We start from the raw sequence: 15,538 nt of genomic DNA on the forward strand, positions 1-15,538 counted from the left end.
ATATATATATATATATATATATATATATATATATATATATTATTTTTTTTTAAAGTAGAAGCCTGGTCCAGATCACCAGGAAAGAGGACAGCAAAACATGCCAAAGTAATAATATAAAGAGGGTAAAGATTCACTAACAATATATGGCACTTCCCTGATGATACCACATGACAATCAAGTAGTGTCAAAGCCAGAGTCCACATTTACACAGAGTTCTGTGTCCTAGACTTAAAGGCTAAGGGCAAATGACTGACGAGCGTAAACCCTCAGGGCCACTGTTGGCATTTGGAGCAGAACAGTTCTTTGTTACTCAAGATGCCCAGCGCCCCTGGCCCCTAGCCCCTGCCCACTGAATGCCACTTTCACCCCCTGGTATGGTATCACCCAAAAAATGATCCTCCCCTCCATGCATTTCCAAGTGGCCTCAGAATGGGGGCTGGCTCCACACTCTTGTTCCTCAGTGGGACCCAGCCTGCTCCCAGGAGTCAGCACCAAGGACATGGAATAGCTCTACCCCTTCCAAGGACGGCAGTACAGAGCATGGGCAGCCAGACAGCCAGGACACCTCACCAGCGCCAGCCTTGGAGGCCAGCATGCTGTCCACCCCCGGCCCCTGCAAGCCCCCGTGGCTGGCTGTGCACCCTCCCCTCCCTGCACTGTAAGGACTCGCTCCACAGGCCTCTTGCTCCTTCCCTTCCCCAGCGGGGCCCATCATCTGATTCTCATCAAACATGCAGAACTGATGTTGCTCAAGTCCCCCCCAGAGGGGATTAACATAATACCCCTGATTTCTCCTTCCCCTCTCGCTGCTGTGCATCCCCCTGGCTGCAGCCTGCCTTTGTTTCAGGAGGAGCAAAACACTGTGTCTGAAAACGTTACTGCAATTAAATATGCACAAGAAGGGGGGAAGGGAGGGGGAAATGAGGACAATGAAGGATGTGAAACATCAGATGCGGCAGCTGCTTGTTGCTATAGAAACCCCAGCTCCCCACCACCATCACCGCAGCCTCACCCCCACCCCAGCCCCTACTCCCCGTTTAAAATCCCAGTCTGGCCAAAGGCCCCATTTGTCCTGGGGTGCTGGGAGGAGCAAGATCTCAGGGTCCTCGCTGTCCTGGGCTGGGGCACCTGTGGTCTGCCAGCATTGATTTTCGTCTTTCCTATTTTTCCTCACCCCGCCACCGCCACACCCACCAACCACCCCAGCCCTACCCTGGCACTTGTGATTGGCAGCAACACCCTCCAGTAGATCTGCATTATGGTCCCAATTACATAATAAATTACTGGAGAGCTTCCACGTTTGACTTTGGGATGTCACAACATGGAGACAAAATGGCACACACAGAGTCCAGTGGGGGAGCCAGGCTCGCTGTGTCCTCTGTTTCTCTCCAACTGCCGCAGCCGAGCTCAGCTCCCTCCCTCTGCTGTCTTGACTGAGTGGGGGTCTGCATTAGCTGTGGTCTGTGTGCTAGAGGCGGCAGGGCAGGGGTCCCCCAAACTCCACGATCCAGAGGACTGGAGACCTGCCAGATGGTGGAGGAGGACCCCCCGGCAGATAGAGCTGACCAGGGCCCTGTGGGTTTGAGGCCCCGACTTGGGCCCACAGAACCACTGTCTGAGGGGAAGGGAGGGAGAGAGGTAGGGCAGAGCTTCAGAGACAAGACTGGTCTTTAGTTGAGCGCAAGAAAGGCACAGGAACTCGGCAGCCCCCGCTCCCCCTAATGATCCAGAGTCCTGCTCAGTTCTGCAGCCACCAGTGGAGTCTGATTGTCAGATCCCCACACTTGGCAGAGTGTCTGGCTCCTGGTGGGTCTAGCGCTGTATAGAGATGTGTAGGAGAGAAGGAGGGAGAAATGAGGAAAGAAAGAAGGGGAAGGGGGAGGGGAACAGCTAGGAGACTTCTAGATAAACCAGAGTTTATTCAGAAGCAAGAGAGCAGATTGACACCTGGTTCTTAATCTGGACCTCCACCCTGCAAAGTGTTTGCACCTCATTATACAGACAAGGCTCAAAATTGAAACCATATAAAAGAAATTACTTGAAACCATATAAAATAAATAACTATTAAAAAATAAAGTCCTAAGCCTGCATAGCCTGAAGAAAAACCAAAGGCCACTACAGGGGCCATCCCGTTTGGGCGGGAACAGGTCAGGAACACAGATTTTAGCTGGTTCCACAGAGTTCCAGGGTACAGAAGCAGGACCTGTGGCGCCTCTGAGGATACCAGCGGTGACTGAGGAAGAACTCTTCCAAAGTCAGAGCTATTAACTCTAGAATGGACTGTGGGGGGTGCTAGTGAGTTCCCCAGACCCAGAGGTATTCAAACGAAGGCTGGGAAACCTTGTCAAAGATACTGTCTGCACATTAAACGTTTCAACCTCCAAATTCTACAGCTTCCACTGTCAGAAAGTGTCCTCTGGTGAGGTCCCCACCTGCACATGCTCAAAATCTTAAACTTGTGCTTGGAGGTGGGACACCACCAGATATTTCTAATAGGGTGAGACACAACCAGAGCTCTGATCATTGATTGAGGGGATGTCGCCCTGGCCCCAGGTGGAAGGAATTCCCGTGTTGACCAGTCCCTCCTGCAGGTTCAACATTATATTTTCTCCTGCTGCTTTACACCCTGAGTCCAGGGGCCCCTCCCAGTGGAAGTGGCACCTCTTCGCTTGCCTGAGGAACCCTAAGCCTTAGGGCCTAGAACAAAGAAAGCCACTCCACTCTTAGTGGAGCCTCCTGCCTGTCCTCCCACTTCCCCACCAAGTCCTGACAGTAATGGCTGCACTGGTGACGGGGAAGTACGGCAGAGAGCCTTCCCTTTCTTTGCCTTGCACAAAATGGAGGTTGGAATACTGTGTGCTGAATTATCATCGCGTATCTCCATGGCCCCACTCCTCCAAGAGCTTAGTTTCAACAATTGTTTGTGGAGTGAATAAATGACTTAAATTGAGCAAAGAGGATTTAGGCCTTAGATGTGGGTTAATGCCGAAGATGGACTTCCAAGCCACCGTCTGCCATGTGACCCGGGCCAGTCACTTCACCGAGAGTCTCAGTTTCCTCCTCTGGGAAATGGAGACATCTCAAACAGTGGTTAAGAGCCAGCCAAAAAACGAATGTGAAAAGGCTTTGCAAACTCTTGTAAAGAGATAGGAAAGATGGGGAGTAAAGTTCACCAAGGGAGCCCTTTCTATGTGCCAGACGCCTGGTTCTTAATCTGTACCTCCACCCTGCAAAGTGTTTGCACCTCATTAGACAGACAAGGCTCAAAGAGGTTAAGTAACTTTCCCAAGGTGTCACCACTAATAAGAGGAAGAGCTGGGTCTGGACCCGGATCTCTGACTCTGAAACCCCACTTCTTTCCCTCAAACCCTGAGGCATCTACACTTAAGGAAACAATTACTGTAATTTCTATTCATCATGTTGTTTGTGTGTGGAAAGTCCTTGTCTATTAGCAATGGCACCCCACCCCGCCCCGCCCCAGCCTTGGAGGCTGTACTGGCCTCACCCTTGGGCTTTCCTATCCCCCCACCACCTCCCTTCCCGCCTGGGAGGAAGAAGGCCACCTGTCAGCCAGTCAGCCAGTGGCCCAGGCCAGGGAGTAACCAACTCTGTCCTGGTTGTGTCTCCAGAAAACAGGTTTTTTATTACTCACCACGGCGGGCTGTACATCTCGGACGTGCAAAAAGAGGACGCCCTGTCCACCTACCGCTGCATCACCAAGCACAAGTACAGCGGGGAGACGCGGCAGAGCAACGGGGCCCGCCTCTCCGTGACAGGTAAGCCAGAGGGCGGTGGAGCAGAGCAGACCCGGAAGAAGGACACCAGCCCATCCCTGGGACCCCGCACGTCCCTACCACAGATCTGGGAGTCCCCTGTGTACTGGGGCACTCAGAGAGCGAGATTAAAGAACACTGGTGCAGAGACCATCCAGCAAGACCTGGTCCAGTTGGGGCTTGTGTACTCTGAGTGTAAGGACTAGAGGACAAATTCTCTTTAGGAGTCTGCATCAGAGGACACTTAGCTGTCCTGAAGAGCTGATATATTTCTATTTACCTAATCACAAGGATTATGAACCCACCCTCCCTTTCCTCTTTTTGCCTTCCCTGCCAGGAAGCTCATGGATAAAATCTGATACTCAAACATGGTAACTATTGGTCTAGGTTCCGGGCATTTTTGCATTTCCTCATATCTCCAAGTGTTTTTTAAGAGTCTGTTTCATCAAGGAGTGCACATGTATCTTGTTTGAGGCCACCTCCCAGCATTTGAAAGCAGGCAGAATTTAATTTATAAACAGCATATTTTTTAAAGGATCCTAAGTCTGGAGTGATTGCAGCTTCTGAGGAAGGGATGGAAGCTGATACTGAGAGAATTCCCCAGGACACCAGGACGTCTCTATTTGTTGTCTGTTAGGGACCCACGGCCCTCTGAGATGTGTATGCTGTTCTCCCTATTTTTACGGATGAGAAAACCAAATCTAAGGAAAGACAATCAACTTGCCCCAGCTATTTAACCAGGGAGAGCCACCACCAGAATTCATATTCTGTCCAGCTGCAGGTCCCCCTTGGAAGGGGCCAGTTGGGTGCCCACCTCTAGCGTGTAGCAGAGTAAAGAAGGCATTTTGTGCCCTTCAGAGAAGGCTTTCTGGAACAGTAGTCTCCACACTTTCCTGAGAGCCAGCCACAGGCAGACGTTTTTGTCATCACTATGCAATGCAACCTGGCATTTTCTATCCTATTCTATCCTATTTTGCTTTTGCTTTTATTTTTATTTTTATTTTTTTCGGTACTGGGAAATGAACCCAGGAGCGTTTAACCACTGAGCCACGTCCCCAGCCCTTTTTGTATTTTATTTAGAGACAGGGTCATGCTAAGTTGCTTAGGGGTCTCACTAAGTTGTGGAGGCTGGCTTTGAACTCATGATCCTCCTGCCTCAGCCTCCCAAGCTGTTGAAATACAGGCATGCACCACTGTGCCCGGCCTATTTTGGTTTTCCTAAATGCCTGTTGCAACTCACTACATGGATTCCACAACCTCCCCAGTGGCTTGCAACCTATAGTTTGAAAACCCCTCTCTTGAGTAGGTGAGACTGGAGTGGCTTTTGGAAAGAGAATGAAGTAATAGTGAGCTTTTGGGGTTTAGATCCACAAGGTCATACATCCCCTCCAGGCCTCTGGAAAAGGAGCTAGACTAAGGGACCCTTCTGATTCTGTCTGCCACTGGCATTCTGCAGTTTGGTGAGATCAGCTGTGATCACAAAGGGCTCTCTGCAGGACCTCTCTCCTTTGTCATTTGGAGACAAGACTAGGAAAGCAGGAACAGGAGGGCAATGGCCAGCCTTTCTGATCAACACTGTGTCTTCAGTGCCTGGCCCTATGCCCAGCACATAGTAGGTGCCAAGGAAATATTTATGGCGTCAATCAATACCAACAGAACCCAGGCTATTGTATGGGAAGGAGACGGGGCTGTGCTACACGGCACCTTCATTATGGCTTGACTTTTGAAACCGCAGCCCAATTCCTAACTGCTTGTATCTGAGTAGTTCACCTCCAATTTATTGGAACTTGTTTGTATGGTGTTTTGAATCTCATTTGCATGCTTCTCATACAATGTGAGAGAGAATTCCCCCTCCAGCAGGCCCGCTCCATCCTCCTCCACAGTAATGGAGTCCCTTCATTCTCTAGTCGGCTGGTTGGACCTCCAGTTTTGGGGGTAATAATCAAGAGTCCCTCAAAAAATAACATTTGTTAAGCTGAAGGATGTGCCCAGCCTTCTCCTCCTCCTCATGCACCACCAGCTGTGGGGAAGTGGGGGCAGGAGGAGGGAGAGAGACCACCAGACCCCTGGAGGACTCACACATGAATCCAGATCGGAGAAGCAGAGTAGAGATAGGAAGGTGCCCTGGCAGCCCGAGGGGAGAGGATGACAGAGGACGTCGGCACAACAGAAGGGAGACACACACAAAGACAAAGGAAGGTAGAGGAGAGACGAGGAAGCTGAAGGGAAAGGACCGGAGGGGAAGGGAGGAGGGGCCCCCGTGCAGTGACGTGGGGCCCTGATGTGATATGATGTGGTGTGACAAGGCCGCCTGTCTGCAAGCTGCTTGTCTCCGCAAGAATGCAACAGATACTGGAGCAAGGCAGTGTGGCGGGGAGCCACAGGGCACTCCCACCCCTCAGATCCACTCCCCGAAGAGGAAAGGGTGGGAATGAGACTGATGGCCACTTGCTGGAGATGGTCAGGGCAGGAGCTGTGTCCACTCAGCTGTCGGTGCTCACTCCGTGTATGTTGGGGGGACAGGACGCGGTGTATTGTTAAAAGGGCATTTACGAATCAGAACAAAGTTTCCTCCTCAGCCTCTCTGCTCAGTAGCCACATATGCAACCTAACATAAAATACGTAAGGTCTCAGCCTCAGCTTCCTCATCTGTAAAATGGGAGTGGTGAAATGCACTGCACTGGGAGGTGGAGAGAAGGAAACAGGGAGCCCGGCGGAATGCCTAGCATGGAGCAGACTCATAGGAAGCACTCAGGAGCTCGGGTCCTCCTGCTGGTCCTGGTGGTCCTGTGCTGTGGCCGCCCCAAAGTGATGGGGGTGGTAGGTGGGGGCTGCCATTTTTCTGTATTTCCATGTTAGAGGAGGAAGTTGTAGCAGTCTGAGCCTTTCAAAACACACCCTGATAATGGCGGTTCCATCGACCTACGCCCTTTTTAGTTTGCCACTGATTTCAGGTGCACTAACTCGCTGAGTCCCCAAGACAACCAGTGGGATGAGCATTACCATCTTAGAAGGAAATCGGGGACCAGAGAGACTGAGAGCCCAGGCTGAGCTCACACAGGACCGAGCCAGATGCAGAGGCTGGGTTCCCTGCTCCCTGGCCATGGCAGGAGGTCCCAGCCCCGCCCCACACCTGGGACTCCAGCCGCGCCCCGCCTCAGCGCACCGTGATTTCTCCGGGCAGGCCCACGTCCCGCCTGCCCTGCACCGGTGCTGCCAGCGCCCTGTCCCCCCAGGCTGTCGCCGTGCACACGCCGCAGCGTTTTACTTCTGCTTCAGAGTAATGAAAGAGGTTTCTTTCCCTCAGAATTTAATTTCACGCCTGAGCCTCGGTGATTAATTCCCCCCGCCCCTTCCTCCACCGCCCTGGCGGCCTCTCCGCTTGTAAATTCTGCCGTGTGCCACGGAATTTGTGTATTTTGCATCAATTAAGTGTCACATTGAGTAATTCTTCCCTGGCACCGGGTTTGTTTATCCCAACCATTCCCACCGGGGTGGGGGTGGGGGAGAGGCCGCAGAATCTGGCAGGGAGGGAGGGTGGGACCGAATAGTCATTGCCCTGCCACTTGGACACACAGTGCGCCATCGTTCCCTGCAAAAGCCCCTGTGCGATCTGGAGGCCCCGCCATCACCATGCAGATGAGGACACTTAGCTCTGAGATTGAAGGCTCCGGTCCAAGTTCACAAGGCGCATCAGCCACCTGGACAGAACTCACACGGGGACCTCCTGACTCCCAGCCTGGGCTCCTGCCCACACAGGCACCCCATCTTGAGCACTGGAAGGCAGGAGAGGCTCCATTCTTCTGGAAAGCCTTTTGGCCCAGAGAGAATCCCGGCCCCACCCCTCTCCAGGGACAGGAGCTGAGGACAGAAGCCATTTCCCATTTGGGAAGGGAGACCAGGAAGGTCAGCAGTGCTCACCTTTCACTCCTAAGCAACCTTCAGAATGTGAAATTATTCCATGTTGGACCCCATGTACCAAGCAAGGGTGAGGGGAGACCTAGTTTCTGATCTTGGGTCTGCCATGATTCTGAGGCGGTTCCTCACCTCTCTGGTCTCAGCAACCTCATCTCTTTCTGCCCTCCAAGGTCCCAAGGCAGCTGTCTTATTCCTCCCATCTATAAAATTCTACAATGTGAGATTTTATCTAGAAAAATCCAATTGCTGGCCCATTCCACTCCTGAGTGCCCCCAGTTCCCCTTCTTCCTCCCCCCAGACATTGATGGTTCAACAGCCTGGGACCCTGCTCCTTGCAGGCACGGAGAAAGGACTGTGGGTCAACACTGCCTCGGGAGCCACAGTCTTCCTGGAAGAAGGATGTGGCCTGGGGCTGCTGTTGGAAAAGAGGCGACCACAGTGGCTGCCTCTGGGGGTAGGAGGAGCGTTGAGGCCAGGGTTGTGGAAGACTCCGGTTCACTGTCTGCTCCTCTGAAGCTTGCCATCTGCACACATTACCTATTCAAAAGAAAAAAAAATTTAACTTTTTCTTTTAAAAAGGACAGGGGCTGGGGAAGTGGGGATTGTTTGAAAATAAAATGAAAGAAAAAGCAAACTCTAGGGGAGCCCAGGGAGAGCAGCAGAGGTGGGGAGTATGCAGAAGAGGACATAGAAACTGGACCGTGCAAGAGGACTAGGGGTTGGCTGTGCAGAGAACAGCTGGGCATCCAGGTGACCTGGAATGCCACCGTGGGAACCCTAGAGATAGAAGGTAAAGAAGCGTGTAGCAAGCCAGGCAGCAGACTGAGCCAGATCAGAGTAGGCCGTGGGGTTCAGGACAAGAAGCTGGGGTACGTATAGGTAAAGGGGGGCCTGAGGAGGCTCCAAAGCAGGGAGGTCACTAGGGTGAGGCTGGACTGAGAGCAGAAGGGACACCCACGTAGAAGTAACAAGGGTCACACACACTGAGTCCCATCCGCAGAGGCCTAGATCTTTTTCAGGCTCAGACCATGGGTCTCCTGGGCGCTGATTCCTCTTGGTCTGGAATTGCAACACAAAGGAGGCTTATGGGGGTGGGGGTGGGGGTTCTGTGGAGGGATCCACTCCTGGAATCATCTGGGCTCCAACAGAAATGCCCTGGGCATAACTAAGTCTGCCCAGAGTGAAGGTAGGAAGAAGCAGAGCAAGGGCAGAAACGCTGTCTCCCCTTTCTTGAGGGGCACCCCCCCAAGCCCAGTTGGAGACCCAGGTATAGACTAGACTTACCAAGGGCTGAAAACTGCAGACAGCGGGAGCCTCACGGCCCCAGGGCCACTGTTTCCAAGACTTTGGGTGAAAGGGCTCTCAGTCACACGCTCCTCTCTGCACCCCGTGCTCTGCCTGCTTCTGTTCCATCTGCCTCTCTGTCATCCTAGTCCTGAACTCCACCAGATTCTCTCCTCTCCCCCACGCCTGTTCCTAAGCATGGTTCTCAGGGGCTCCGCCTGGCCAGAGCACGGGAGATACACATCCACCCTGAAAGGCTTGTCTGGAGCCACACTGGGAACTGCTCATGGTGGGCACCGGTGGACACAGCTCCTGTCTGGATACTTCCTCCCCCAGCCCCATTGCCCCCTACCCAGGCTGGCCAAGGCTGCTGACCCTCTCTATCTTCCAGACCCTGCTGAGTCTATCCCCACCATCCTGGATGGCTTCCACTCCCAGGAAGTGTGGGCTGGCCGCACCGTGGAGCTGCCCTGCACCGCCTCTGGCTACCCCATCCCTGCCATTCGCTGGCTCAAGGACGGCCGGCCCCTCCCCGCCGATAGCCGCTGGACCAAACGCATTACAGGGCTGACCATCAGTGACCTGCGGACCGAGGACAGCGGTACCTATATATGTGAAGTCACCAACACCTTCGGTTCAGCAGAGGCCACAGGCCTCCTCACAGTCGTCGGTAAGTCGAGGAAACCCTTTCTGCAGCCCCAGTGACCTTAAAGAGTACCACCGTATAATGGGGAGGGCTGCCACCAGTACTGCATCTGCTCTGGCTGGCCCCAGGGGACATTCCTGGCTGGCCGGGGAGGGCAGCTGGTGTCCTGGAAAACCAGTTGGTTTGAAGCCAGAAGACCTGCCTTTCGGCTCTGGCATTTTCAGATAGGGACAGGCTCTGGGCAGATTACGGAATTGTGACCATCAGCTCAGTGTCAGTCTCTGTAAAATGGGATAATGATCCCAACCATCCTCCTACCCCCAGGGGTCAAATGGAATGAAGTGACAAGCCTCCTCAAGGGCAGGGCTTCTTGGCTTGCTGGGAGGCGGCAGTGTCTGAAACTAAGGGAAGCAATGCTGATGTTAATCCATTAGACAGGACATATGTCCCCATCCTAGGATGACATTTCACAATAATTGATAGAGGCACTGATCCATCAGACAAGACACTGGGTATAAGCAACCAAGTCAGCCGCACCAGGAGCTGCCAGCTGGATATCAGTTCTAGTCCTTTCCTGTCCCCCCAGCACAGAGCTCCAGGGCTCCAGGACACCCCGTGGAGAGCAGGAGCCCCTCCTGCTAGGAGCCCCCAAGCAGGCAGAGAAGGAGGCAGAGGGGCTAATCCCAGGGAAAGAAACCTGATGACAAGTCGTGAGACCTGGGCTCATCCCTGGGCTCTGCCCCTTCCTGGTGTGACCTGGTCTCAGGTTCCCACCTATCAGATGAGGAAGCTCCCTCCAGCTCTGGCATCCAGAGTTCCCTCCCCTCCAGGCTGCCCTGAGGACTCTCAGGGAATCCCACTTTTCAAGGGGCAGCAATAACTAGCCTGAGTCCCTGAATGTTGTATCCAAGGACATCATGAAGGTCGTTCAACCTGAATAGAAGGAGCAGGCCATCCAGAGATGGCCCCATCCCCATCCTGTGGGAGGTGCATTCTGCCATGAAGGTTGGCTGAGAACACTCTCCCCACCCCGTCGCCCATCTCATCAGCACGGACTGCAGGGCTTCAGACCCTCCAGGGGGCCAGAGGACCACAGCAAACCTTCCCTGGCTTCCTAGCCTGGTGTCTAACTCCCCCAGCCCAGGCTCCTGTCTCATGGACCAGGGTCTTGAGGGTTGACCTGTGTGTATCTGCAGTGCTGGGAAGAGGCCCTGCCCCCACACATCACAGTGAAGCTGGAAGCACAGAAAGAGCCCCCCAAAAAATGCTCTAGGAGAAGAACACATGATAAAATGTTGTAAGCCCTGCTTTCGGGGCTGGGGAGTCATCTCATATAAGCCAGCCCTGGACAGCTAAGTGGGCAGATAGAAGGATCAGCGTTGGTAACCCCCTTCTGGCCCTAATCGGTGTCTAAATAAGTTTAATTAAACATTATCTTCAGTTCCTTCCCCATCCTCCTATTACACACACACACACACACACACACACACACAGTCTCAGGAATAAGATCAGGAGGTCATTTCCCCCAAATCCTTGGAAAACCAGCAAACCTGACTGTAAGGAAGAGTGATATTCACAGCTCCTGCCCCAATACCTGCAGGCAAGCAGATACTCACCCAGACACAGGCATGAGTATCCAAAATTCACATGCCCGCTCCCCCATACATATTCATACATGTCTGTGGTACCCATCACTGCAACGTGCTCATATCCAGTACGTTCATACTGATGTGCAGCAAAGAACCACCTTCAGATGTGTGCACAGCCACCCTGCCATACGTATAGTATTTGATCATCTTCCTCAGCTCTCTGCCCTGCCTCCCAGTGGGTTTGCTGGACAACCAGGTTCCAGGGGAAGTAGCATGTCTTTTCTCCATTCTCCAGTCTCTCTATAGCCCCTCTATGCCAGTTTCATGGAGAGAAAAGCAATGCTTCCCATACCCCACTATTCTGCCACCAAACCTGTGCAGGGACAGCTCCAAGAGAATTGGCTAGCAGAGAGCGCCCTGAGAGCTCTAATTGATGGCTGGGACAGAAAGAGGCACCTGCCTCACTGTGCACTGACATTTCCTGGCAGTGGCCGAGGCTCTGGGTAATGATAAGAGAGCCACGTGTGCAGTCAGGTCTGCTTTGGCCGCACCTGACCCTCATGGCCTGCCATCTCTTCTCATCAGCAGGCTATCTCGCAGGGACCCCATGCTCCTGCAGCCTGAGCCCCTTAAAGAACTCCAAGCCCATGGAGGTCAGACAGAGAGGTCTTCTTGCAACTGGAAACCAATCATCTGGTCAGACAATAAACATGGCTCTGATCTTGGTAGGGGCAAAACTGAGAGGGATCACTCTGCTCCTAAGCAGCTCACAATTCAAAGGACAAGAAACAAGGTGATGGAAAGACCTGGGAGGGGTGTCCAGGAGGGATTCCTGGAGGAGGGGAACCAGGAGCTCAGTGTGAAGAATGAGCAGGAATTAGGCAAAGCACCCTAGGTGGAAGGCCCTGGGGACAGAAGCAGTGCAGGAGAGGCAGGAACCACAGGCAGTTGTTGAGGCTGTAGAGAGTATCTGGCCTTGGTGGCAACAAGAGAGGGCAGGGAAGGTGACAGTTTCCCCAGGTCCCTAAGGGACTGGAATGCTATACTGAGTTTTGGGGCCTGATGCCCCCCATTTAGCAGATGAATCAGCCAAGACCTGGTGGAGCGAACTCCCGGCCCTGTCCACACCAGGCCTTGCCACAGCCGGGGCCCCTGACCTCCACCCACTGTAAGCCCCCTTTCTTTTCTTTCTCTCCCGCCCCCTTTCCCCTCATGCCTCCCCACCTGGCCTGGCCCAGAACCCCTTCATGTGACCCTGACACCAAAGAAACTGAAGACCGGCATCGGCAGCACGGTCATCCTCTCCTGTGCCCTGACGGGGTCCCCGGAGTTCACCATCCGCTGGTACCGCAACACCGAGCTGGTGCTTCCCGACGAGGCCATCTCCATCCGCGGGCTCAATAACGAGACTCTGCTCATCACCTCGGCCCAGAAGAGCCATTCCGGGGCCTACCAGTGCTTCGCCACGCGCAAGGCCCAGACCGCACAGGACTTCGCCATCATCGTGCTGGAGGGTGAGCTGGGTGCCAGGCAGAGGGAAGGGCAGGGCAGGCAGGGCGAGGCGGGGCTGCCAGGTCCCCCTCCCTCTCCCAAGGTGGTTGTGTTGCTAGGAGGTGTTGGTCCAGTGCCCACTACACTCCAGGCAGGTCCCCTGTCTTCTTCAGCCTCCCATGGGCCTATTTTGCAGTTGAGGAAACTGAGGCTTCCTTCACCTGCCCACGCTCTGGGTCAGAGCTGGAATTTAAACCCAAAGCTCTTCACCACCCTACTAGATAGCCTTTGCCCTCCAAAATTGCTAGAAATGTACTACCTGAGGGGTCTTCTTTAGCGTATTGAAGGTTTTCAATCTTGCAGAGGCCAGGAGAGTGCCAGGAACCTCTGGACTTCTGAATCTTCTCCCAACCTGAAATCTCTTCACATGGGTCTCTGTTTCCACCTCTCTCTCTCTCTTTAAAGCTGCCACCCAGGGGGTCCTCACCCAGCACCTCAGTGTATGATTTTTTAGGTTTTTTTACTGCTCAAGTTGCCTGGCCAAGAAAGTGGGTGAAAACTAAAATCCAGCTTGCACTCCATTTGCCAAGTCACACGCCCTAGCGGTGGGCTGTGACCACACAGAGGAGGCGCCTTTTGATGATCTGACAAAGGTGCAATGTGGGCTGGCAGAAGCTCTGTCTTACCAACAACTTGAATGGCTCCCCAGATTCTCCTTCATGATAACCCAAAACAAAAAATAAACCAAAACACCCAGCAGTTCTGTTCCTTTCAAGGATTTTTCAGTGCTCTGACAGAGATACCAAACTCCAGCAAGTCCAGAGGAACGGGCTCCTGCACAGGTCTCACTGCCGTGGCTTACGGGTCCTCACTCCTCAGAACACGGGAGCTGAGCACCCACTGTGTCTAAGCCCTGGCCTCTCGCCCTCCCTTGGCCCTTGCTCTTCTTGTCTGCCCATTCCCTGGTCTCTCTCCCCAACAAGCCCAGTGCAGGTTAGTTGGAAATGGGGGCCTTTCATCTCAGGAGACCTCCTGTCCGAATAATCCCCCATCAGGGAGCAGACCACCCTATCCAGCCCATTTTCCCTCGGAGGGGGCCACCTGTTTGCCTTGGGTGGAGGGACAGAGATCCTAGCAGACAGCCATTGGTGGCCAGTTGAGAGGAGGCAAATGGGAAAAAGAGGCTGTCAGAAGGGCTGAGTGGAGAAGGTGAGGAACAGGCAGGAGGGGTGGGGTGGGGAGGCAGAAGAAGAAGGGCCAATAGCCAGGTGGTTCCCTGGGCACTCCCAGGCTCTGCCAGGCACCAGACTATCCCCAGGTTTTAGGTAAGGGTCTCCCCCAGAAAAAGGGATGGGGGCTGGCAGACTGGCTGAGTCTTGATCAACATCAGCATTTTGTTTAAACGGGATGTAAAGAATGCTGTGTTACATTCGCCTTACTTTTTTTCTTTTTTCACTTTTTAAAGTACTTGACGCCTATTTTTATTACATTTTTTTATTTTTAGTTGACACATAATAACTGTACATATTGATGGGGCACGGTATACTTTAACCCCTTTTAATCCTTTACGACAACCTTGTATGGAAAGATGGCCGTGGTTAGTAATGACATCTCCCGAGTTCTGCAGGAGGAAGTTGGGGCCGTGGAAGTTAATTGTCTCATCTAAGCTTACTTGGTTAGCCACAGACTCCCCACTTCCACCGCCTCTGGGAAACTTGCATTCTAAGCCTCCAACTTAAGGCCCTTTGCTAAAGGGGCTACCGAGGCCCCACCCCCTCCACTGGCACAGTCAAGTGCAAAGAGCCCTGGATCAGACTCCACGGGACTGGCCTGCTCCACACATAGCTCTACATGAGGTTGCCTCCAAGCCTCAGCATCTTTATTAATAAAGGAATGAGAAAGAGGCAGACGAGGAAAAGTTGAGAGGCATTAATAGTTAAGCACCTTCAATGCATTAATTCGTTTACTCCTCCCAGTGTCAAATGAGGTGCTGATAATCATTGTCACTGTTACCCCCATCTCACACCAGTAAAAAATGGAAAGACTCAAAGAGGTTAAGTACTATGCCCAAAGATTCAGCACCAGCAAGTGGTGGAGAGCAAACCCAGGAGTCTTAACCCACCAACAAGTAGTAATGGCACCTCCCAGGGCTGTGCGTAGCAAGTGAATTGATGCACAGGACAGTCCTTTATTGTCATTATGGCTACTGCTTTGCCTCCTCCCCTGCCAGGGTGGGGTAGCCTGGGGGAAGTCTCTCTGTGACTAAGTGACCCTGAAGGGGGCTCCTCGCTCCCTGCAGACGGCACACCCCGCATCGCCTCGTCCTTCAGCGAGAAGGTGGTCAACCCCGGGGAGCGGTTCTCGCTGATGTGTGCAGCTAAGGGCGCCCCGCCCCCCACGGTCACCTGGGCCCTGGACGACGAGCCCATCGTGCGGGATGGAAGCCACCGCACCAACCAGTACACCATGTCCGATGGCACCACCATCAGCCACATGAACGTCACAGGCCCCCAGATCCGCGACGGGGGCGTGTACCGGTGCACGGCTCGGAACTCGGTGGGCAGTGCTGAATATCAGGCGCGAATAAACGTAAGAGGTGCCTGTCTACATTTAAATATCAGAATAGGCTTTTGAGTTCCTTTGCCATCTCTGTGGTTACCATTATTCTTGTGATTAGTACTTATTATTAATCGTCATTTTGATTTTAGTAGAGGTTTCTCTCCTCTCTCCTGTCGCCATCGCCCTGCCCTCACAAGCCCACCATCCATTCTTGTGTGTGAGTGTGTGTCTGGTATAGTTCACCCATTCTCATTCCCTCCTCCTCCTCCTCCTCCTCC

The 15,538-nt window shown here is 53.2% G+C and overlaps 1 protein-coding gene across 2 annotated transcripts in view; it reads left to right on the forward strand.

The window, feature by feature from the left end:
• Positions 1-15,538, forward strand: part of Dscaml1 (DS cell adhesion molecule like 1) — a 305,196-nt gene that overhangs the window by 213,052 nt on the left and 76,606 nt on the right. Inside the window, exons 3-6 of one of the 2 annotated variants that reach the window (XM_015489664.2) lie at positions 3,630-3,776; positions 9,367-9,645; positions 12,449-12,724; positions 15,001-15,297. In XM_015489664.2, the coding sequence (XP_015345150.2) occupies positions 3,630-3,776; positions 9,367-9,645; positions 12,449-12,724; positions 15,001-15,297 (999 nt within the window). Of the gene's footprint in view, positions 1-3,629; positions 3,777-9,366; positions 9,646-12,448; positions 12,725-15,000; positions 15,298-15,538 lie in introns of those variants that run through there. The other variant, XM_048795821.1, reaches the window with a different exon arrangement.

This window comes from Marmota marmota, unplaced genomic scaffold (assembly GCF_001458135.2).
Source record: "Marmota marmota marmota unplaced genomic scaffold, marMar, whole genome shotgun sequence".
Taxonomy (NCBI): Eukaryota; Metazoa; Chordata; class Mammalia; order Rodentia; family Sciuridae; genus Marmota; species Marmota marmota.